This window comes from Melospiza melodia, chromosome 3 (assembly GCF_035770615.1).
Source record: "Melospiza melodia melodia isolate bMelMel2 chromosome 3, bMelMel2.pri, whole genome shotgun sequence".
In the NCBI taxonomy this organism is placed as follows: Eukaryota; Metazoa; Chordata; class Aves; order Passeriformes; family Passerellidae; genus Melospiza; species Melospiza melodia.
The window spans coordinates 120,505,278-120,527,238 of NC_086196.1; the positions used below are offsets into that span (position 1 = coordinate 120,505,278).

The following is a 21,961-nucleotide window of genomic DNA, read 5'->3' on the forward strand; positions in this document are numbered from 1 at the left end:
CATGTTTGCTGGAGGTGCGTCCGCCTTGATTTCTATTTCTGTGCCGAAGTTTTCTAAGACGAGTCAACTTTTTCCTCTAATGCTACAACAAAAGCAGAAAGAGGTTGGTGTTTTTTGGTTTTTTTTTTAAGCCAAACGACGGCTTCTTATTCCGGCACAAGCTTCCAGAAATTCCTGCTCTTCCCCTCCTCCACACTTGATTCTGCGAGACTTGCAGCGTACTGGGCTAGGGGCAGTTCCGTATTCCGTGATGTTCAGCCGACATTTGTAACTCGCCGGTCGGGGTAACTCACTGATCGTTTCTAATCTCGCTGATTGCGTTCATTTGTGTCCCTAGTGCGAAATACAATTAACCCGCCGGGGGCTGTTCCCCGGGGACTCCCGTCAGCTGCCGCCTCCGTCGGGCCCGGCCATGACGCCAGGCCTGACGCTGCCGGTGCCCGGGCCCGAGCGGCTGGGCCCTGCAGGGGGCCGGGGCTGCTCGCTGCCGCCCCGCTTCTTCCCGGACAAGGCGGCCCCTCCCGCCCGCCCGCTCTCCATCCCAGCGCGGGAGGGGCACCGCTCCCTTCCCGGCGGAGCCCCTCGGCACATCGCGGGGCCGGGATGGGCCACGGGCATCGCTCCCCGCGGCCGGACCGGGCCGGTCCCGCTCGGGCCGGGGGGGTCCCGCACACCCCGGCGGGGGCGAGGGCGCTCCGTGCCCGGGCGGGGCCGCGGGGCCGCCGGGAGCGGTGACGTGTCCCCGAGGCCCCGCCCCCTGTTAGGGTATATAAGGGGCGCCGCGCACGCTGTCGGTCTTTTCCGCTCCGGGTTTGCCGCCGTCGCCGAGCAGGTGAGGCGCGTCCGCAGGGCCAGGCCGCGCTCGCCCCAGAGGCCCGGCCAGCGCCCAGCTGGGCTGTGGTGAGGGTCGAGGGGAGGAGGAGGGAGGGGCCGGCAGGGGCTGCCGGCGGGAACCGGGGCAGACGGACGGACGGGTAGGGAAGCACGGGGCGGCGGGATGGCGGCGCATCGTCCTCCTCCGTTACCATGTGCACACCCACGATGTCAGGGCTGAGGTGGGGGGAGCAGCGTGTTCGGATGGACGTGGGGCAGGAGGCGCCCGGCAGCCTCCCCTTACGCCCCGGGGGCAGCGGCGCGGGGCCGTGCGGGGACCGTCGGGGGCCGGCGGCGGATGCCGTCGGAGGGAGGGCGGCCGGGGCACGAGTGAAAAGATGGCCGCTCGCCTTGCCTGCCCGCCGCCAGCGCCACAAAATGGAGGACGCGGCGGCCCGGGCGGGGTGAGTCACACAAAGGAGCGGGGCGGCCCCGCCCTCCGCGCTGCCCGCCGGGCCCGCTCGCCGCCGCCCCGCGCCCCGGCCACCGCCGCCGGGGTAACTCGAGCCCGGGGAGGGGGCGACGCGAGGGGCGCTCCGAGGGGCCCCCGGCCCGCCCGCCTCGCTCCTCCCCTCCCCCGGCGGGGCGGGGCCGCCATCCCGGCCGGGACGCCCCACATGTGGCGCCGCCATCGCTGCCCCAAGGCCCGGCCCGAGGCGTAACCAGCTTTTTTCTGGGGAACTTACAGGTGTCCATTCTCTTTTGCCGAAAGAAAAAACTCAACAACCAAAATGGGAAAGGAGAAGACCCATATCAACATCGTTGTCATCGGCCACGTCGATTCTGGCAAGTCCACCACCACCGGCCATCTCATCTACAAATGTGGAGGCATCGACAAGAGAACCATCGAGAAGTTCGAGAAGGAAGCAGCTGAGGTGCGTGGGCCTGTAGCAGTCAGCAAAATTCCGGGCTGCGGGAATGAATAGACCCTTAATTGAAAAGCGAGCCTGCAGAGCGTTCAGTGGCCACGGGGAGGCGGCTTGGTTGCCCCAGGAGCTGAACAAGTGGCTCAGTGTTGCGTGGCCACAGGGCGGCAGCTGCGGTGCAGTTGTCCCTGAGGTAGAACAAGTGTTCAATCTGCTCTTGTGTTAGCTGCAGAAACTCAGATTGTGAAATGTAGAATAAGTGAAGGTAAAGTTACATACTAATGGTAACATCTGGAATCAAGTTAAATGACTGGATTCAAACTGCGTAGAAAGAAGTTGGTTTATTGAGGTCTACTTTAAAAAATGGAGTTTTACTGATACTGGTTTTTTTCTGTGTAATAACAGCACAGGTCATAAGAAAATTATAAAATAAAATTTGGCAAATGTTGAGCAGAGTGGCGGTTAAAGTGTTGATTATTGCAAGGATTGAAGTATTAAGAGGATGTCAAATTGCAGAGGATACTTAATAGTTGGACTCAGGCTCAAGAGCTCTATCATGAAGATGCATTAGTGAAATTAACAAGCTGTCAGGGAGTCTGAGCTGTCAGCAGGTTCAATAAGGTTCAACAGTTGGCATCTCTCACCAGTAGTGCCAAGCGTATCTAGTTGCTTGGTTTATGAGCAGCCATGTTTTTCAGTGTTTAGCCAGTTACTATTATTAGATTGTGTGATCTTTCTGAATTATTTGCAGGTATAGAACTCTTTTTTTCTTTTAATGGGAATCAAGCACTGTTCTTTTTGTAACCGTAGATGGGCAAAGGTTCCTTCAAGTATGCCTGGGTCTTGGACAAGCTGAAGGCTGAACGTGAGCGTGGTATCACCATTGATATTTCCCTGTGGAAATTTGAAACAAGCAAATACTACGTCACCATCATTGATGCTCCTGGACACAGAGACTTCATTAAAAACATGATTACTGGAACTTCTCAGGTATGTACAGAAAGTAGGATTTGGGGGTTCAGGAAGGTTGTTCTTTGGTTGCTATGAAGGGTTGTTGTAGTACTTTGACATACACACAAGCATTATGGTGAGGGTTTGTTTTTTTCTTTTCAAAGGCTGATTGTGCTGTCCTGATCGTTGCTGCTGGTGTTGGTGAGTTTGAGGCTGGTATTTCCAAGAACGGGCAGACCCGTGAGCATGCCCTTCTGGCCTACACCCTGGGTGTGAAACAGCTGATTGTTGGTGTCAACAAGATGGATTCCACTGAGCCACCCTACAGCCAGAAGAGATACGAAGAGATTGTCAAGGAAGTCAGCACTTACATCAAGAAGATTGGCTACAACCCAGACACTGTGGCTTTCGTGCCAATTTCTGGTTGGAATGGTGACAACATGCTGGAGCCTAGCTCTAACGTAGGTTTGGCATTTATTTCTGTTATGGCATGGAACTGTGGAGACTGCTAAGACCAATTCTGCAATGATAAAAATGCACATGTTTTTTAATAGTTACATTTGGGAAGCGCAAGGTCCAAGATAAATCTTAGCACTTAGGAAAATTTTTACTCTAACAGTAAATTGAGATAATGCTAAGAGATACCACTTTTTTTTTTCAGCACCATTAAATTTGGCAGTGAGATTAACCTGAGTTTGTTTCCATTACAGATGCCCTGGTTCAAGGGATGGAAGATCACCCGTAAGGATGGCAGTGCCAGCGGAACCACCCTGCTTGAAGCCCTGGACTGCATCCTGCCACCAACTCGTCCAACTGACAAACCCCTGCGTCTGCCTCTTCAGGATGTCTACAAAATCGGCGGTATGTGTTCTCTGGAGTGCTGCTCGTGTGCCAGCAGCAGATGATCTATGGGCCAGAAACGCAGGCGTTTGCCCAAGAGCTGCTTTTCCAAGTCAGAAATTTAAATTCTTGTCGCAAGTGGGTTTTTCCCCCCATAAGGGCATATATTCACTAAGCTGAATAATGAATAATACTGTTGTTGCTTCTTGCAGGCATTGGTACTGTACCAGTTGGCCGTGTGGAAACAGGTGTTCTGAAGCCAGGCATGGTGGTTACATTTGCCCCAGTCAATGTAACAACTGAAGTGAAATCTGTGGAGATGCACCACGAAGCCCTGAGTGAAGCTCTGCCTGGTGACAACGTTGGCTTCAATGTTAAGAACGTGTCTGTGAAGGATGTTCGCCGTGGGAATGTTGCTGGTGACAGCAAGAATGACCCTCCCATGGAAGCTGCTGGCTTCACTGCACAGGTACGTTATGCAGCTCTTCAGGGATGTTGGGAATGTAGCTCTGTATTCCAAAGTAGGAGTCTTGTTAGGCTAAGCTGTAAAGCAACATAGAGAGTTGTATTTTGAGTTCTATTTGATTGAAGAAAATCTCATTATTTCTTTGGCTTTGTAAGAACATTACAGTGTTCAAATTACTCGTTCTAACTTGGCTTTCTTTGTTTCTTAGGTCATTATCCTGAACCACCCTGGCCAAATCAGTGCTGGCTATGCCCCTGTGCTGGATTGCCATACTGCTCACATTGCATGCAAATTTGCTGAGCTTAAGGAGAAGATTGATCGTCGTTCTGGCAAGAAGCTGGAGGATGGCCCCAAATTCCTGAAATCTGGAGATGCTGCCATCGTTGATATGATCCCTGGCAAACCCATGTGTGTTGAGAGCTTCTCTGATTATCCTCCTCTCGGTAAGGCATCTCACATTAATGCTGGTCTCTGGAAAAGACACTCCTTGATTTCTAGTGTTGGGATGCAGTGTGTTCTGTGAGACACTGATGAAAGCTGGGACTTAAAACTGTGAAGTGGAACCAGGATCTTACTGGCACAGGGAGAGAAACTCCAGAGAAGAGTCATTCCCGGTCTGGTTCCAGAGCAGCGCTGGCCCATTTGTACCAGTGTGTGTGTTGCCACTGTGCAGCAGATGGGCTGGGAGTCAGCAGCACAGACAAAAGTCATGAATCGTGTTTTTGCTTTCAGGTCGTTTTGCCGTGCGTGACATGAGGCAGACGGTCGCTGTTGGTGTCATCAAGGCAGTTGACAAGAAGGCTGGAGGAGCTGGCAAGGTCACAAAGTCTGCCCAGAAGGCCCAGAAGGCTAAATGAAAATTCTGTACACCAGCTGCCACCTCAGTCTTAACCAGTGGTGGAAGAACGGTCTCAGAACTGTTTGTCTCAATTGGCCATTTAAGTTTAATAGCGAAAGACTGGTTAATGATTACAATGCATCGTAAAAGCTTCAGAAGGAAAGGAATGTTTGTGGACCATTTGTTTCGTGGCAGTTTAAGTTATTAGTCTTTAAAATCGATAAATTTTTTAAAATGGAAACTTGACCAAAAATCTGTCACAGAATTTTGAGACCATTAAAACAGAAGTTCAATGCTATGTCTCTGTGTTCTTTGGGTTAATGTTAAGTTTATGGTAAAACCTATATCTAGTCATGGTGGGATAAGAAAGTATCGTTATTAATTAAATATGTTCAGAAGTTGCAAAGCAAATACTCAAAATTACTTGTTTCTGAAAAGTAGAAAAAGTTAATCTACAGGTTTACTTTTAAACTGATCTAAGCCTTAACTTTCCTGGTGCTTTTTTCAAAAACTGGTTTTAGATTAGATTGCACGAATACCGGGTAACAATTAACAGTGTTTTCGTGCATTCTGTGAAGCATTGAGTAAACCAAGAAAAGTCTACATGGAGAAGAAAAAAGTGAACACATTTAACCTTAAAAAAACATAAAGAATCCTATGTTGGGTTTCCAACATTTTGTACACTGATTTTTCTAGTCAAAAGCAGAACCAGATTTTTTTTTTTCCTGAGAAACATGTTGTGTAGATCTTCAAAAATTAAACACTTTTACATAGATGTTTTCTAATATATAGTAAGATGTTTAATAGCTAAATATGAAACTTCTGTCTAGAATTACACTTTGATTCAATCTGAGTGACTCGCCATTGCAGCCTGCACCAAATGGCACAGTGGGACAAAGTGTGCCTGCTATCCTTTTAACAACAGGGTGAAAATTTGGATGAAACAGTTACAAGGGACTTTGGTATCTAGTCCAAACTCTTAATAATAATCAGTAGACAACCCCAAGTTAAATGTTCTGGGTTATAAGAACACCAGCTGTAATTATTAGGAATTCTGGCGTAGAAGCCTTGCTTCAAATTGGTAAATGGGGGCAAGCAGTTAATGTATAATCAGAGCTGGCTTGCATAATGGTGCAGCTGTTTTACTAACCTTTCACATGATTTCCCCACAGCATCCCCAGGATAGGTCAAAAGGAATTGGTATCTGTAAGGGAGTCGTTCCATGACACCAGTATGTTTGTTCTGCCTGAAACGGCTGTATTATCTGTGTTCTGTTTTCCTTTCCTTCTCCAGCTGTGTGCTTGCTCTGCAGGAACTCGTATCTGTACTGCTTGGATAGGTCTGAACTGCTGGTACTTGTTTTCATGCTCTTTGTCTGGATCTTTTCTCCTTTTCTGCTCACCTTCTGTGTCTTAACTGCAGTGGAATCTTGGAGCATTACACACTGATTTTGAAGGTACAGTGGAAGCAAAGGCTAGAGAGGCATTGCAGGCTCTAATTCAGTAAAGAAATCTCTGCTGCCTGAATTTGCTTCTGGAGGTTTGTTGGTGTCACCAGGGCAACAGGAAGTGCATAACTTCAAAATGGAGGCAGACCTGCTGTTGCCATAATAAAGCTTGAAGTGTCTTGCCAAATCTTAGCATGCTTTTCAGTTAAACCGCTAAATATTTTCCAAGAGGCTTTGGTCAGACTGGTTCAGCCGAGTTCTGATCTGGATGAAAAGCAAAGCAGCTTTGGCACAGGCTGCTTTCAGCGCGGCTCTGCGTTCCTCAGATTTCCTTCACATTCCTTTGTTAGGCGCAGGATGTTTGGTTTGGCCGGCCTGGGGCTGGATATGCAACACCCAGTCTGGAGTGCCTCTGTGCACGTTGCACAGGGCTGTCTGCAGTGTGTGTGCCTGCTCCATGCTAGTTTGGAAATGGGCTTGTAGTGAGCAACTCATTCAAATCCTTAGGGAAAATAAGGTGTGACCCAGCAGTTCAGTGCTCTATTGCAAGAGGCCCTTGGGTCAGCTGTGCACAGATCAGATCAGCTGCTGGGAGGCTGGGTCACGTTAAAATGGCCTGGCTTGAGAGCAGGACAAGAGTCAGCTGCATAGGTTATGGCAGAGGGACTGGTTAGGAAAAGACCCCTAAATAACACTATTGCATCTAACAACTTCATGTGAGCAGCAAAACATTGGGAATGCTCTGCCTGCAATACTAGCAATTGCTTTCATGTACTTTAAACCTACATTTTACTAATTTGGTTTTCTTTCTTTTTTACTTTAACTTTTATAAACTAGATTTGCTTTCTATGCACTGATGTTAACGCCATCTCAGTTCTTAATCTGACTACCTGGGGAAATTGTTAGACTTTTGTAAACAAAATTTGGGAATAAAACTACTTCGATCAAACTTTTAATAAATGTTCTTAGTTGAGAACTGTATTTGTCTTCTGACTGCTTATTTCTTTAAGCAACTTTTACAGCTGTCCTTAACTCTTTCCTCACTGTCCTGCAATGCTGGTGGTGTTCATGCAGAGGTGTGACAGCATGCTGGTGTGGTGATGGAGCCAGCTCTGAAGGCAGAAAACTGGCTGGAGTCTTGCATTTGTGAATGTTTCCTTTCTAGTTGTTGATGAATGTTTTGTCCAGAGGACTTTAGATACACAGAAATATTCCAGAAATGTGTGTGGCGAGGAAGTGGGGGACAGAGAGGACAAAGGCTGGTTGGTCTTTGTAGGAAAATGGTGCAGTGCAGTCACAGCTGATACCACTAAGTACTTCTTGCTCAGTGTTGGCTGCCTAGGTGGATAGTTCAGGCTGGAATAAAATGGCTGTGCTCAGACTACTGCCCAGAGACATTTTAATTATATCTCAGATCAGTTTGTACAAGGCTAATAACTGGAAAAACTTACTTTACTGAAATTGCAAATGAAAGACTCATTCTGAATTTAGCTGTCTCAGTATGTTTTGAAAGGTATTGACAAATTTTGGAAAATATTTTCTGTAAATGCATACTTTAAATTTTAGATACGGTCAAGATAAACCATGTAAAAACAAACTTCACTGTACAGGGATATTCCATTCCTCACTGGTGCTAAATGATTATCTGTTTAAGAACCATGTAAATTCAGTCTGATGAACACAACCCACCTGGTTTTAATTTCTATTAGTCCTATGTTTATGTAGTGCCCAGAGGGAGGCTGGGGCTGGAGGACGCAGTGGCAGAGCTGATAAAGCTGCCTCACCAACAGCACCCTGGGGGACCCTGAGCACCTCTGAGTCCTGCTCAAAGCATTTGTTTCACCCAGGGCTCCTTTCCTACAAAAATTCACTCACACATTTCACTGCAAGTTGTAAATTCCTGACAGTATTAACGCCTTTGAATTTATTAGTTTCAATAACTCAAAGTTTTCATGTCATCTGATTACACCAAGCAGTACTTCCTGTCTGGGAATTTAGTCTTCTGAAACTGCAAATCTTAAATAATATCCAAACCATAAGCTAAACAAAGCTAAACAGAGGAATAAACTCTGACCATGGAAGATAATACTGGGCAAAATTACCTTTCTCTTGCAATGCTGCTCCTGCTTACCAAGGAGAGGCCAGAAACCACCTCAGGAGAAAGAAAAGGGCGCTTGGGGTACAAAAGAGCTGAAGAAAAATCTTGATATCAAAACTGTATTGGCTTCCGAGGTACAGAAGCTGTGAATTTTTAGCCTTTTCTGGGTCCTCTTTAGTCACTTCAGATTATTTCTGCATTATAAGTCAATTACATTGTTGCCTGCTTTTTTAAAAATCAGGTTACTTTCCCTGGCTACCTATCAGTAGTTCTTTAATCCTTTAATGTTTCAACTATTTACACAACATAATTCAAATCTGCCAGCTCCTCTGTACTGGTAAGGTTGCAGCTGAACCCATATTTTCCTTGGAAGATGCTGAGTGAGGTATCGAGGGAAGGTGGAAATCAGAGTGGGATGCTCTGATGAGGGATCTCTGGCCTCTGGGTGGGGACATGGTGGGGCAGTGGTGGGGTGCACACAGGCTGTCAGCCAAGGAGCTACAATCTGTGCAGGTTTTGCTTATTTCTTCCTTTAAAAAAGCAAAACAAGTAGGAAGGTAGCCAAGCTTCCATTGGTGAATCATCCCCATGGGCCAAGCATGTGATTTTAAGGATGTAGCAGCAATAGGTTTGCCCTGTGTAGGTTTGCTGAGGTACTTGCTAAGTCTTTCTTCTGGCTCTTCTTAGCAAAGCAATCCAGAGCCCTGGGCATCCTCCTGCAAGGGCACCTGCTACCTCAGGCTCAGCACAAACACTAGTCCTTGGGTTAATATGCTAATTTTTTTGCATTACATAGTCACTGGAAATGAGCAGAGCCAGCTCACCCCTAACTCAGGGCCCTGCCTGCCCTGCCAGCAGCAGTCACAGTCGCATTTTCCCTTTCAGCCCAGTAAAATCTGGATTATTTAATACAAAGGGAAGAGCCACAGTGTTTCCCCAGCCCAGGTGCCTGTTCTGCAGAGATCAGCACAGCTGGCAAAGCTGCTCACTCCAAACCTGCACAGAGATGGAAAGGCAACACAAATGTCCCCTCCTGGAGGGGCTTGATTGCAGGTAAAGCTGAAATTAAAAGGAAACTTCAGGTTCCTCTTATCTGCAGCCACCTGGGCACTTCTTAAGCAAAATGCCCATTTTTTTGTTCCATATATATATATATATATATATATATACACACATGCACACCTATATATATGTTATATATATATACACCTATATATATATATATGTTATATATATAACATTGCATACATCTACATAATTTAATAAGGTATCTAATTTTTTTTTTATAATTGCCACCACCAGACTCCTTAAAATCTGCAATTCCTATTTTGAAGCTGGATTCTAAGCTAATTCCTCAGTAAAAAAAGTTAAATGCCCCCAAATTAATTAATATTTAGTTATTGATAAGTTATTATTTTTATACATATTATGATTTTTATATTATTTGTTATGTATAGTTCTTATAATTAAATATTTCATTAATATTTAATAAATATTTAGTTTATAAGCTAGGCTGTGGTTCTGCTGATAGGACATGAGTATTTTGGATAAGGAGACATAGGATTGTTGGTGTTGACTTGTCTCCATGTTTAACAAGTCCTTTAATAGCCCTTTCCAGAGGGAATAAAGGAAGGAACAGATGAATTTAAATGTAATTATAAGTTTTTATGACTGACATTACTAGTAACAGTAACTAATGTCACAGAGCCTCCTGCTAAAGCGCTTTTATAGATTACAATACCCTAATTCTTTGGAGAAGGAGGGGGTGTATATATGTGGCCTGGGAGTGGGAGAAGAAAAACCACCCTGAACAGGGGCTCTGCTCTACTGCAGTCACTTCCTTGTGAGGGAAATTCCCGCAGCTCATTCCTGGGCACGCATTCCCCGGGCTGCTACACACGTGGCACAGCCGAGGAGAGCTGAGGTCACTGCTGGTGACGCGACCACTCTGCTCAGAGCAGCCACTTCCAGCTCCTGCCTGACACCCACCACTGTCCCCCAGCCAGCTCTGGGCCAGCGTCACCAAGCCAGCCCTGTCCCCCAGCCAGCTCTGGGGCAGTGTCACCAAGCCAGCCCTGTCCCCCAGCCAGCTCTGGGGCAATGTCACCAAGCTAGCCCTGTCCCCCAGCCAGCTCTGGGGCAGTGTCACCAAGCCACCACTGTCCCCCAGCCAGCTCTGAACCAGTGTCACCAAGCCAGCCCTGTCCCCCAGCCAGCTCTGGGACAGTGTCACCAAGCCACCACTGTCACCTGCCCACCTGGCCAAAGTCTCCCGAGATGCAGCGGGACAAGGACAAAGCAGCTGGCTCTCTGAAGTGCCAGCTCAGCATTACCAGGCACAGCAGCTGTTCCACTTGTGACTCCAAAATCCTGTGCATGTGTGACAGAGGCCACCATCTGGCCATGCACGGCAATTTTCAAGCTAAACCACAGTACACTGGGAGGGAAGCAAGTGGTCACGAGGCTGTTGTCACCTCCCCTCTCTTCTTGCTGCCCCGTAAGGCGGAGTGAGCTCATTTCCCACCTGGCTCCGTGCCTGCTCTTCAGTTAACCACATCCAGCACTAAGACACTTGGAACAAGAGCAGCCTGCGCTTATCAGTCTCCAGCTGTGCCTGAGGATGTCCCTCCCGGGGCTCGTGCTGGGAGCTGCAGCTGATGCCAGGCAGGAACACCTTCACCCCCCACTCGCTCCTCCTGTGTCTCCACTGCATCCCGGGCTCTTGCCGAGCCGTGCTCCCTTGCAGCCCACCCGGGTGGCTCTGCCAGCCACTCCTGCAGGGAGGCACCCACTCTGCAGGGACACAGACAGGGAAGCTGAGGCTGTGGATGTGCCTGCTCAGAGCTGAGCATGCCAAAGAGACATCAGAGCCCATCAAAACATCCAGTCTTATGTCTGCAAAGAGGTACAGGGTGCAGCCTCCAGCTTTCAGGACAGAAGGTTTGCCAATACTGCCTTCCTTGGCACAGAGGCATGGCCACCACACAATGGTGAGTATGGAGTCAGAGATCCTCTGGTGGGCATCCACATCACTCTCCTCCCTCAGAACTACTCTTGAAGAAGGGTAAAACCTGCCCAGCAATTTAGAAAGAAAACAAAAGCACAGTTTGTTTCCTCAAAGCATCACTGACAGTAAAATAACAGGTCAAGAATCAATCCTTTTTCTCTGCCCTTTATGTCCCAATAGCAATTGCCCAGCAAGTCTCCCCTCTCCACAACTAATTTTAATCAAAGGAGGGGAAAGACACCTTTTATTTCTCAGCAGTGCCATGAAATCAAGGCAAAGGATGGAAAGAACACCCTGGAAGGACTCTGAGCAGCATTGGCCATGGTTTGATGGGAAGAACTCAGAGCACCTACTCGGTGGAAACTGCATCTCCAAGGGGACAGTAGATTCCTCCCTGCATCCACTAAATGCCATCCTGAGATACCTGTCACTGCATGAGGAACACAACCTGGCAGGTATGGTCATCAAAGTTGGTACCCCGGGCATCTAAAACCACTGCATGCAAAGACTGTTAGTTAAAGGTTGCAGGTTTTAGTGCCTCATAGCATAAAATATCTTTCTATTTTTCTCTTGCTTTCATGTTCCAGGCAGAAATAAAGACAAGATGAAGATGAAGAAACTGCTCAGTTCAAGTACCATATGAAATGAAAACTAGAGTAGGGAAGGAAAATAAGTTGTCTTAAAAGTCTGGGGTAAGATAGAGTGGTAGTGCTGATCACCAGGCCTGGGTTCTGCAGGAGGGAAGGAGAGACACACACACATTGAAGCAGGGAACACAAGGACAGTTGGTATGTGCAACAAGTTAGGTCAACCTCACCTCACATCCTCCCTCCCTGCTAGCCTGGTGACAGCAAGGATTACAGGACAACAAAGTGCCATTCATTACTGCTCAGGCATGTTAAGGAAAAGTAGGCATGTTAAGAGCAGACTCCTCCAGTTCTGCCCTTCCCATCCTGTTGGTCTTACATGGGAAGGTCTAAGCTCACTTTGTGACACCTAAAAACCAAACCTTGGGCCTTGTAACAAATCCCCAGAGGTTAGAAACCAGATGGCACAAGGCGTCCCTCCTATCTGTCCATGCTACTTGAGCAGATTATTTAGCCTTTCTGTGCTTGGTTTTCTTACCAAAATGGATATAACTACCTTCAGCAATTTCTTTTCACGTTAAAAGTCTTCTCACACAAGAACTGTTCAACAAACACAAAATATTGTGGCAAGCTCTGTACGCATGAAACCAATACCTGAGGGACAGCCAGTCCTCAAACTTGTGCACAAGCCAGGTTTTCCATTTCAGCAAATATGGACATCATTAACCTACATACGTGAACAGAGGAGACCCTGTCTTAACAAGGGAACTCACCAGAGGCCAAGGACCCGCTTCACACTGGAACAGAAAGAGCAGTTGTTACAGAGGATCTGCTGGGAAGAAACTCACTTATGACTTCAATTCCCCCTGAACTTAACTCCTCCCCCCTCCTTAGATCACAGCTGTGCATTATGAAATTGTTAAAAGAAGAAAACTCCCCTCCTGCTCTTCTTTAACACTGGTGCAGCCCAGCCCAGTGGAATAACCCTTTCATTTATGCTGCATGTGTGAGACCAGAAGCACAAAAAAATTTAGCAAAGCAAAGTGTTTCCTTTTGTTGCAAGGCACAAGGTACTTGCCTTTAAATACACACATTACTGAAAGCTAGAGTCCTGTCAAATGACTGCTGACAAGAACTAGGAAATAGTTTTGAAACTGCATTATCAGATTAAAAGTGAAGATTTAGGGTTTCTTTGGATTCACATAGCTGGAATTCCATGAGCACCACCCCTGGAGCCCAAGTTACACCACAGAAAGCATAGCTGCCTTTCTTATGCTGAACTTAAGGCTTGCAAGGTTGAAGCAAATCTTAGAGCCAACAGTGATGGAAGGAAAACAGGCCACAGATATAAAGGAGCAGGTAGATGTTCACCTTTCTGAGCCATTCTGACATGAACTGACCTACAGATCACGTGTCTAAAGCTCTTCCACACAAGCCAGTGGACAGTGACAGGGAAGTGCTTTTAGGCAGGTTGGATAATGCCCCAAACAAACTCTGAGCAAACTCTGCTCATCCTCCTGCTGCATGACAGTCTCTGTCAACAGAAGGGATTTACTCTGACTCCTCTGGGCAGGAAAGCAACCCTCACCCAGAGCAAATATGCCAGAGAAATTTCCAGAATCATATTTTCAAAATGACAGACATATGTATTTGGGTCATGGTTGGACTCGACGACCTTAAGGATCTTTTCCAACCTATAAGATTCTCTGATTTTACTGTATCAAAATGTATTCTGAAGCCAGAGGACATTCAGAAATGAAACCAGCACCAGAAACTGCTGCTTGAGTCAAGCAAGGATTTGGTAGATGCACAGAAACAGCTTGGATTCCATGTGTCTTGCTGGTGAGTAATCAACTGCCCAGATGATCCAATTGACTCGATCTCGCTCAAATCCACGTTCTGCTCCTGTCAGTTGCAGGACCAGGGCTGATGAGAATCCCACTCACCCAGCCCACAGCACATGACAGAGCCTCACAGTGCCCAGGCTGAGGTCCATGGGGCAGGTTCCCACATGTCCCCCACCCTCCTCAGCACCCAGCCTTGTCCAGCTGCCTCCCCCAGCTCTGTAGTGAATCTCAGCCCACCTTACATGTGGGAACTGTGATCCATGAACTGGCGAGGCCCTGCTGAAAGCTAAATGATAATTGAGTTCTTCAGCAAGTTTCAAGATAAGCTTTATTTATTTTAAAAGATAAAAACATCTACAGGATGTGGTGTTTGCATTCATTCTCCTGCATAAATTTAAATAATTCGTGTGGCATAGCCAAATGTCTCCTTCTGGCTGACACCACACTGAGACACTGGCCTGTGCATAGTCACTGCACAGCTATGAACACAAGCCCTGAACTCAATGAATGGAACACACTTTTCAGCTCCAATCGTCTTGTGCTGCCATGAGCTTTGCATGGTAACATTTCTTATTCATTTCAGAAGAACTAAACACTGTCCTTTACAAGATACAGATTTTGACTATCCAAAGTCTTCCAGATGAGTGGAATTTCAAAAGCAGTTCTCCTGTCTCTCCGTTTGTATCAGCAAAATCACAGGCTGTATTTAGGTTTACTTTAGCATTTACTTTGTGCATTCATCATCTTTGTTCTATGCAATGACACTGCCACAGAACCCAACCACAACTGCTTTGGATCCAGCCAGCATGGGCGTTATCTGGGAAGAGGCTCAGGAGGGGATCTTGCCACAAAGTCTGGCAGGATCAGTGCCATTTTCTACAAAGATGTTTTAACAAACTTTGTCTCCTCTTCAGAAAACTCTGCTGAAATCTATCTCTGTGAAGTTGCCTTGCCTGAGTACACTTTCCCTGGGAAGTACTCTCCAGATTGAGGCACAGCTTTTAGCTTCTCTGTCTTGCGGTGATTGGTTTTCACAAACCTCAGCAGGTTAACAATAGCAGCTGGTGTGATTCCAGGGATTCGGCTGACCGCGCCAATCTGCACATGGAGACAGGAACGAGTTAACTACCACCAAACCTACACACTGCATGGAGCTGGTGAGAATGAGATCAAACCTGTGGGTGCTCCTTTCCCTGATTCACCCCCCTGCCCCTTGAGAAGACAGAAGGGATTTCAGTGCTGCTCAGCCCCGCTGTGGCTGAGTTTCTCACCGTCTGGGGGCGGTTTGCATCCAGCTTCTCCCGCACCTCTGCCGAGAGTGAGGCATCAATGGCAAAGTAATCCAGGTCCTCTGGCAGCTGGAGCGCCTCGTCGCGACGCACCTCCTCCATTTCCTGCTGCTGACTGACCACACACCACTCGTAAGCGGCTGTGGTGGTCAGGGGAACAAGAAAGGCAGATACAGATAGATATTCATGTGAAACAAGTCACTTGCACAAAACACAATGAGAAATTTCACTACGGTGGTCAAAAGCTCCTAAGGAAATTTCCAGCCTCATAGACTGTAGATTTTAATTCACATCACTGTTTTGGAAGAAGTACTACTCTTCAATTTGTTACAGGAATTTAGATACATGGGTTGTTTTTATCTTCTCATCACAACGAAGGATGGCCTATTTGATGGGGCAGTAAGGAGGAAAAAAACCCAAAGAGTGATCCTACTCATAGAGTGAAACATCAGTGCATCAGTGCAAAAAAGGGCTGTGGCTTATGGTAAAAAGTTCACACTCTGATCAGCGTTTTATTTCTCTAAGCAGCAACATGAAACACATTAGGACAACTGCTGTCCCCTTACAGAACAAACATATACAGATCACCATGAGAGAGCCTAATCCTTGTACCCTACCTTCTATTTTCAATCTCTCTGCCAGCTCCCTCCATTGAGCAAGTTTGCCCAGGGGTTCTGGGATAGCCTTTGCCAGAATCTCCATGTTGATATCTTGATACTGAAGGACATCAAAGGCACTGTGAAGAACAAGAGTAAACATTTATGGTAAAAAGGAATCACACCTGTAAGGCAGATTTATGGCTGTTCAAACGTACAAAGTTCTTAGCTTAAGCCAGAACAGCAATCTTGGAGTACTGACAGCTTCAGGAAGGATGGACAAATGCTGTGATACCACTAGCCAGATGTGCTAAAGCAAGCATAACCAGAAAGCTCCATGTGTAACACTTACCTGACAGGTGACCTGCGATTGCTACTTATGGGAACTCCTGGTAGTAACTGGGACCATTTGGATATGCTCAACTGAAGCGATTTTAGTGTTGCGATCCCATCCTCTAACGCAGCTCTCATCTTAACCGCTTGCTCATATCGCTGCTGTGACACACACCCAGCTTCTTCAAACCCTGCAGAGACAGGTATCCATGAGACACAGGTCCACAGCCAGGCAGGGCCGGTCAGCGCAGGGGCTGGCACAGCAGCACACCTCTGTGAGTGAGCCTGGCGTCGGCGTTGTCGGGCCGCAGGGCCATGCGGAACTCCACGCGGCTGGTGAACATGCGGTAGGGCTCGCTGGTGCCCAGCGCCGTGAGGTCATCGATCAGCACCCCCACGTAGCCCTCGGTGCGGCTGACGGTGAACGGGGGCCTGCCCTGGACCCGCAGGCACGCGTTGATCCCGGCAATCACACCCTGCACAGGCAAAACAAACCAAACTCCATCGCTCTCTTCCTAGCAAAAACTGGGCATACCTGCCCCAAAGGCTCACACGTCAAACCGCGCCCAGGAAAATGCAACAGTCTGCGCCAGTAATCCAGGCTGTTTCCTGCTTGTGACATTCTGAGTGTCTGAAGGGCTTCTTGGCCCCTGCTGGTGTGTCTGGAGACAATTCCCACATTTTCAACTATACCCACTGCACAGTCTCCATGCTGAAACACTTGACAGGACTTTCAATTACTATTGTTATTGCAACTTTAGGGATAGCAACTGCAGATACTTGTACAGACACAAGCAAAAATATCTTAGGCAATCTGAAATCAGGGTGAGGAACAAAAGAAAGAGCATCTCATGAGCACAAAACGGGCCTAGCAAGACTATCACAAAGGCCAAGGTAATATCCTTTTCTGAGTGCTGAATATACAACAGTCAGATTTGCCCACCTGAGCTGCAGCTTCTTCATAGCCTGTTGTGCCATTTATCTGGCCTGCAAAGAAGAGGCGCTGAACAAGACGTGACTCAAGAGAAGTGGTCAGTTGTCGGGGGTCTAAAAAGTCATACTGCACCCCATAGCCTGTGACACACAACAAGACAGATGTTACAGAAGGGACTGTCAAGGCAACCAGTGGAGCAGAACTGCTTATCAATTCTATTTATGACTTCTGAACAAGCAGACTAAAAATCACTGCATTCAGGAATTAGTTTTGCTTCATGTTTCCTTTGTTTTGCTATGCTCTAAACAAAACCTGCTTTTCATTAACTAGTAAATAAATATGACTAATAGATTCAAAACTATTCAGCCCTCACCTGGCTGTAATATCTTGGCTTTTTCCAAGCCTGGGACGGATTTGATCACCTGCTCCTGTAGCTCAGGTGGCAGTGTCATGGACATGCCCTGGGGGTAAATGACATTGGAATCCAAGCCTTCTGGCTCCAGCCACACCTGATGTTCTCGGTCTGGGAAGCGCAGAACCTTTGATTCAAGAGAGGGACAGTACCTGTAACAGTAAACAGCCATGAGCAGCACCTGACATGGAGAAAAAGTTACTTTCCAGAAGTGAAGCAGGAGAGACCCACAGCTCCAAAGAGACTTCCAGCCTGTCCCCTTGACAGCCTTGCATGATGCCACACACTCACCGTGGGCCCCTGGTTGTCTCCCTGACGTGGTTGTTCAGGTGGAGGTTATCGCGGATAATTTGCTGGGCCTTCAGGTTCGTGCGAGTCAGGTAACAGGACAGCTGATCTTCCGGCTGGAACAGGCCAAAGCTCGGCCTGAGTTAACCTGGTCATGACACCTTACTCAATCCTTACTCACTAACTCTGTAAGTATCCTCACTCAATAACTCCGGTATCTCCAAGACCTTTCCTGTGATGGCTGGCTCTCTCTTCTGGGAGGGGTCAGCAGGGCTGCCATACCCACTGGATAGACTGAACACGAGCGATCTGAGAGCCTGAGCAACGTGCCCAAGACCAGACCAAGAACGGGATGGAATCTGGGAGTCTGGAATTTAAGTTCTATCCTATATGCCATATTCCTAACTACAGGATGGATATTCCCATTAAATCAACATTACAGCATTCAAACTGATCAAAGGGAAAAAAAAAACCCTCTGGAGTTAGAAGAATAAGTGCTGACTCTACAGCTAACAGCCAATTAATGGGTGAAGAAAAAAAATACTCTTGAAGAGGAAAAAACCACAAAACTCTGCAATTAACATGAAAAATTTGAAGTTTGGAAAAAACCTCACCATGTGAAGTAAAGTATTTCACTGATATTTCTGAAAAAGAGTCAACAGACTCACATTCAAAACTGTGACAATGTAGCACCAAACTCTTTAAAACTGCCACTGAATTATATATTAGTTAGAACAAAAGTCTTGTGATTTTATGTGGTTTTGATTTAGATCTGTGTTGGCTGAGTGTCAGTACAAAACCCTGAGAAATCATCTCGCTGCACTTGGGGAAAGGAACTCCATGGACCCATAACCCTCAGAAAACTTAATCAACAGTTGAAGACCAAACTTCAATAAAGAATTGGTCAATGGTTGTCATATAACTTGAGATGAATTAGATACCAAAGACAAGAAAGCTGTCTTGAAAAAGTTAATACATTGCAGGTGTGGTAAGGGAACCACTTCAAAGGCCTGTACACTCCAGAAACTTAATCAATAGTAATTGTCCAACCAAGACAGCAAATTTAATAAAGTACTGTTTAGCTGGATAAAACCTGGGTTATCCATTAAACAAAGACAGATGAGATGCTCTGGTAGTAATAAGATGCATCTCAAAGATGAGATGCTCTGGTAGAAATAAAAGAAATAGAACACCTATACCATGATGCAATAAATTAGCCAGACTTCTGAGAGCATCTATAAAAAATCCTGCATGTTATAGCATATATAAATGTCTGAAAATTGTTGTTTCTTTCAACATGTTTACAGAGAATAAATTCCTGATATGCTCTCAATTTTGACTCAAAATTGTTATTAGGAATGTTTGTCTAACAACTTTTTACTGTTAGATTTAAAACACTTTGTATGAAAACCTCTCCTACATATACCAAGGCCTTCAACTGATACTACTTTTGCCACATCCTGATTGTAAAAGGTTATTGCAATTCCTCTAACTTCCAGGGCAAATTAACTCCTGATACTTAACTCTGTGCTGTTTAATTACATTATACAAAAACAGCCAATGTTCCAAGATTTTCTTCAGAAAATTGAACCTCTTCTGCTTTTAAGTTACTGTTAACCTGCCACCTCTCAGCTCTGTGGATAAATCCATTCTTCCTTAGTCAATACTACAAATTATCTCCAATTTCAACAGTTTAACCTTATTCCAGAGCTAAGATAAAAAGCCAGACACAGTAAATCTCTACAATACAGGCATAATACTGGAAGATTTTGTAAAACCAGCACATGAAGAATACTAGCAGCAGTATCACATTCCACAAAACTCTTGACTCCACAGGTAAAGAAAGTTCAGTTCTCAAGTGGAGAAATGAGAATGAAAAGGTATTTGCTTTCAAAAGAACGCAAGTAACTTCCGTCTCGCATTGAGAGTGCTCAAAAACGTAACACCTCCAGCGCAAATACATCCCAGCTGCCTTTCCCAGCCCTGACTCCCCGGCTGATGATGAGCACGACATTCCCAGAACCACTTCCCACCCGGCTCCACGTGCACCTGATGGGTGGGGTGTGCTACCCCACCTTGATCCACACGGCCTCGCTGAGGAAGCTGAAGGGCACCGGAGGGTTGTCAGCCGCACGTTCCTCCAGGCCAGCGAAGTCAATCGTATCCTTGGCCAGCCGGGGCGGCGTCCCGGTCTTCAGCCTGCCCACAGCAAAGCCCAGCCTCTCCAGGGTGCGGGCCAGCCCGATGGCTGGCTGGTCCCCCAGCCGCCCCGCCGGGCGCGTCTCCAGGCCGATGTGGATCTCACCCCTCAGAAACGTGCCGGTGGTCAGGATAACGCTCCCGGCACGGACTGTGCTCCCATCCCCTGGAACAGCACGTTTTCAGAGATGTGCAGTTTAGTAGCAACAAAGCCCTGGAATTCTGGTGCTTCTGTCTAAAGAGAGAACTGGAGACTACCAGTGCTCACTGGGGGTTTATTTGTTTTTATTATAAAATAATACCAGCTTCTCCATAATAAAAGCATCAATAGTAATAACTACAATAAACAGCATGTAATTATTTCTGTATATTTATTTATTAACTAAGCAAGTTATTCCTAAAAAATAAAACCACTCCTGAGAAAACCTCATATCCAGGCCTTTACTTTGGAAAGCTTGTTTATTATAACAGCAAGGGGTAATGAAGTACAAGCCTGTTATTAAGAGGACCCCACGGTCCTGTAACACTGAGGGCAGCGTACACCATTTACCAAATAAAACCTCAAAACACAGCATGGAATTCAGTATCACTAGCCTGAAGAAAATTAACTTAGTTCGTGTCCCAGTACACTACTAATCCAGGTATTTTTGACATTGTATTACTTTGTATTACACGTATTAACCTGGTTTATTTCACTTTACCTAAACCAGCTCTGTTGGCTAATTAATCTTTCTCTCTAATGAATCAGAATAGGATAAATTCATCTTTCTCATCAGTGAATCAGAAATATTTACCCCAAAGGCTAGTTCTCAGTGTGGAGTAACTGAAGGCACTTAGTGAGTTACCAGCACATACCCAGAACAACTCCTGCGACTTGGCACTTCCCGGGACGGCCTGGTTCTGGCTCAGTCAAGAGAAGATCCTCCACAGACGCCTCACGAACTGTCAACAGTGGTGTGTTAAGGATTTCTTTCTGTCATGAAAGGAGTTACTGCAAAAATCTAGGAAGTTATGAGACATATGGGCAATCCCAAACCCTGCTGAATTCTGAAACGTCTATTACCCACTTCCGTTCTTACCAAGTAATTTGGCAGACACTAAGTTACGGTACTATCCTGATTTATCAGGTAGAAGTTTTCACTCAAATAAACTAATTGGTCATGAAGCCTGACCTGTATCTAAAACACTAGAGAATTTTTCAAACTGCGCTGAGCTCCAACAACTTACACTGCATCCAAGAACCAAACAGAAAAGTATCTAGGTTTGATCGGTAAATAATGAAAAACAAAACATAGCCCCTTTCCTCGTAATCCTCGGTGGCGCATCCCGCCTCAGAACACCCGGGACCGGCCCCTCACCTGCATGTTCTCCTTGTAGAGGCCGCGGTCGATCTGCGCGCGGAGGCCCCACACGGCCGGGCCCTTGCAGCGGTTCAGCACCTTGTAGTGAACGCCGGAGCGGTCGCACACGCGGCCGCACAGCCCGTCCAGGGCGTCCACCTCCCGCATGAGGTGCCCCTTCCCGATGCCGCCGAAGGACGGGTTGCAGGACATTTCCCCTGGGTAATGACACAGGGACACCCTCAGCACCGCTCAAAGGCCCCCGCGACCTCCCCGCCTCAGCGCCGCTCCCCACGCCGGGAGACCCGAGGCGCCCGCGGTAGCTTCCCCCGCCCCCCCCCGGGCACCCGCGCCGGTACCGATGGTGCCGATCCTGTGCGTGAGCAGCAGCGTGCAGGCCCCGCCGCGAGCGGCCGCCGCCGCCGCCTCCGTGCCCGCATGGCCCCCGCCGATCACCACCACCTCGTAGCGCGGCGCTGCCGCCGCCCCGACCTCGCTGCCCGCCCGGCGGTGCCCGGGGCGAGGCGCCGGGGGCAGCGGCAGGCGGCGGCAGCCGCTCCGCAGGAACATGGCGGCTGGGCCGGGAGCGCCGCCGCGGCTCCTCCGGCCCGGAGCGAGAGGCGGGGCCTGCGGGAGCGGCGGCCCGGGCGCCTCCCCGCGGCCGCCCGTCCCGGCTCCCCGTGCGGCTGGAAAAGCTGGGCGGTGCCGGTGCTCACGCGTCCTCGCCCCGCGGGCGGGCGGGCGGAGCCG

General features: G+C 47.5%; 2 protein-coding genes across 3 annotated transcripts; one reads left to right on the forward strand and one right to left on the reverse strand.

Annotated features, from left to right (window-relative positions):
- The first annotated feature begins 742 nt into the window (after positions 1-742).
- On the forward strand, positions 743-5,132 carry EEF1A1 (eukaryotic translation elongation factor 1 alpha 1). 2 transcript variants are annotated; one of them, XM_063152916.1, is made up of 8 exons: positions 743-832; positions 1,562-1,748; positions 2,550-2,729; positions 2,855-3,151; positions 3,401-3,551; positions 3,743-3,999; positions 4,205-4,439; positions 4,729-5,132. In XM_063152916.1, exons 2-8 carry the CDS (start codon positions 1,605-1,607, stop codon positions 4,851-4,853), a joined length of 1,389 nt encoding a protein of 462 aa, XP_063008986.1. In that variant the 5' UTR covers positions 743-832; positions 1,562-1,604; the 3' UTR covers positions 4,854-5,132. The 2 variants fall into 2 exon arrangements, with proteins under 2 accessions (XP_063008986.1, XP_063008985.1); XM_063152915.1 differs by having other exon boundaries at positions 754-832; positions 1,586-1,748.
- An 8,998-nt stretch (positions 5,133-14,130) lies between these two features.
- Positions 14,131-21,781, reverse strand: MTO1 (mitochondrial tRNA translation optimization 1). The gene is made up of 12 exons (XM_063152917.1): positions 21,571-21,781; positions 21,230-21,429; positions 20,727-20,844; positions 19,748-20,037; positions 17,676-17,788; positions 17,346-17,536; positions 16,982-17,112; positions 16,310-16,514; positions 16,058-16,229; positions 15,727-15,845; positions 15,092-15,249; positions 14,131-14,918 (listed from the first exon to the last, which is right to left on the reverse strand). Exons 1-12 carry the CDS (start codon positions 21,779-21,781, stop codon positions 14,751-14,753), a joined length of 2,076 nt encoding a protein of 691 aa, XP_063008987.1. The 3' UTR covers positions 14,131-14,750.
- Positions 21,782-21,961: the final 180 nt, after the last annotated feature.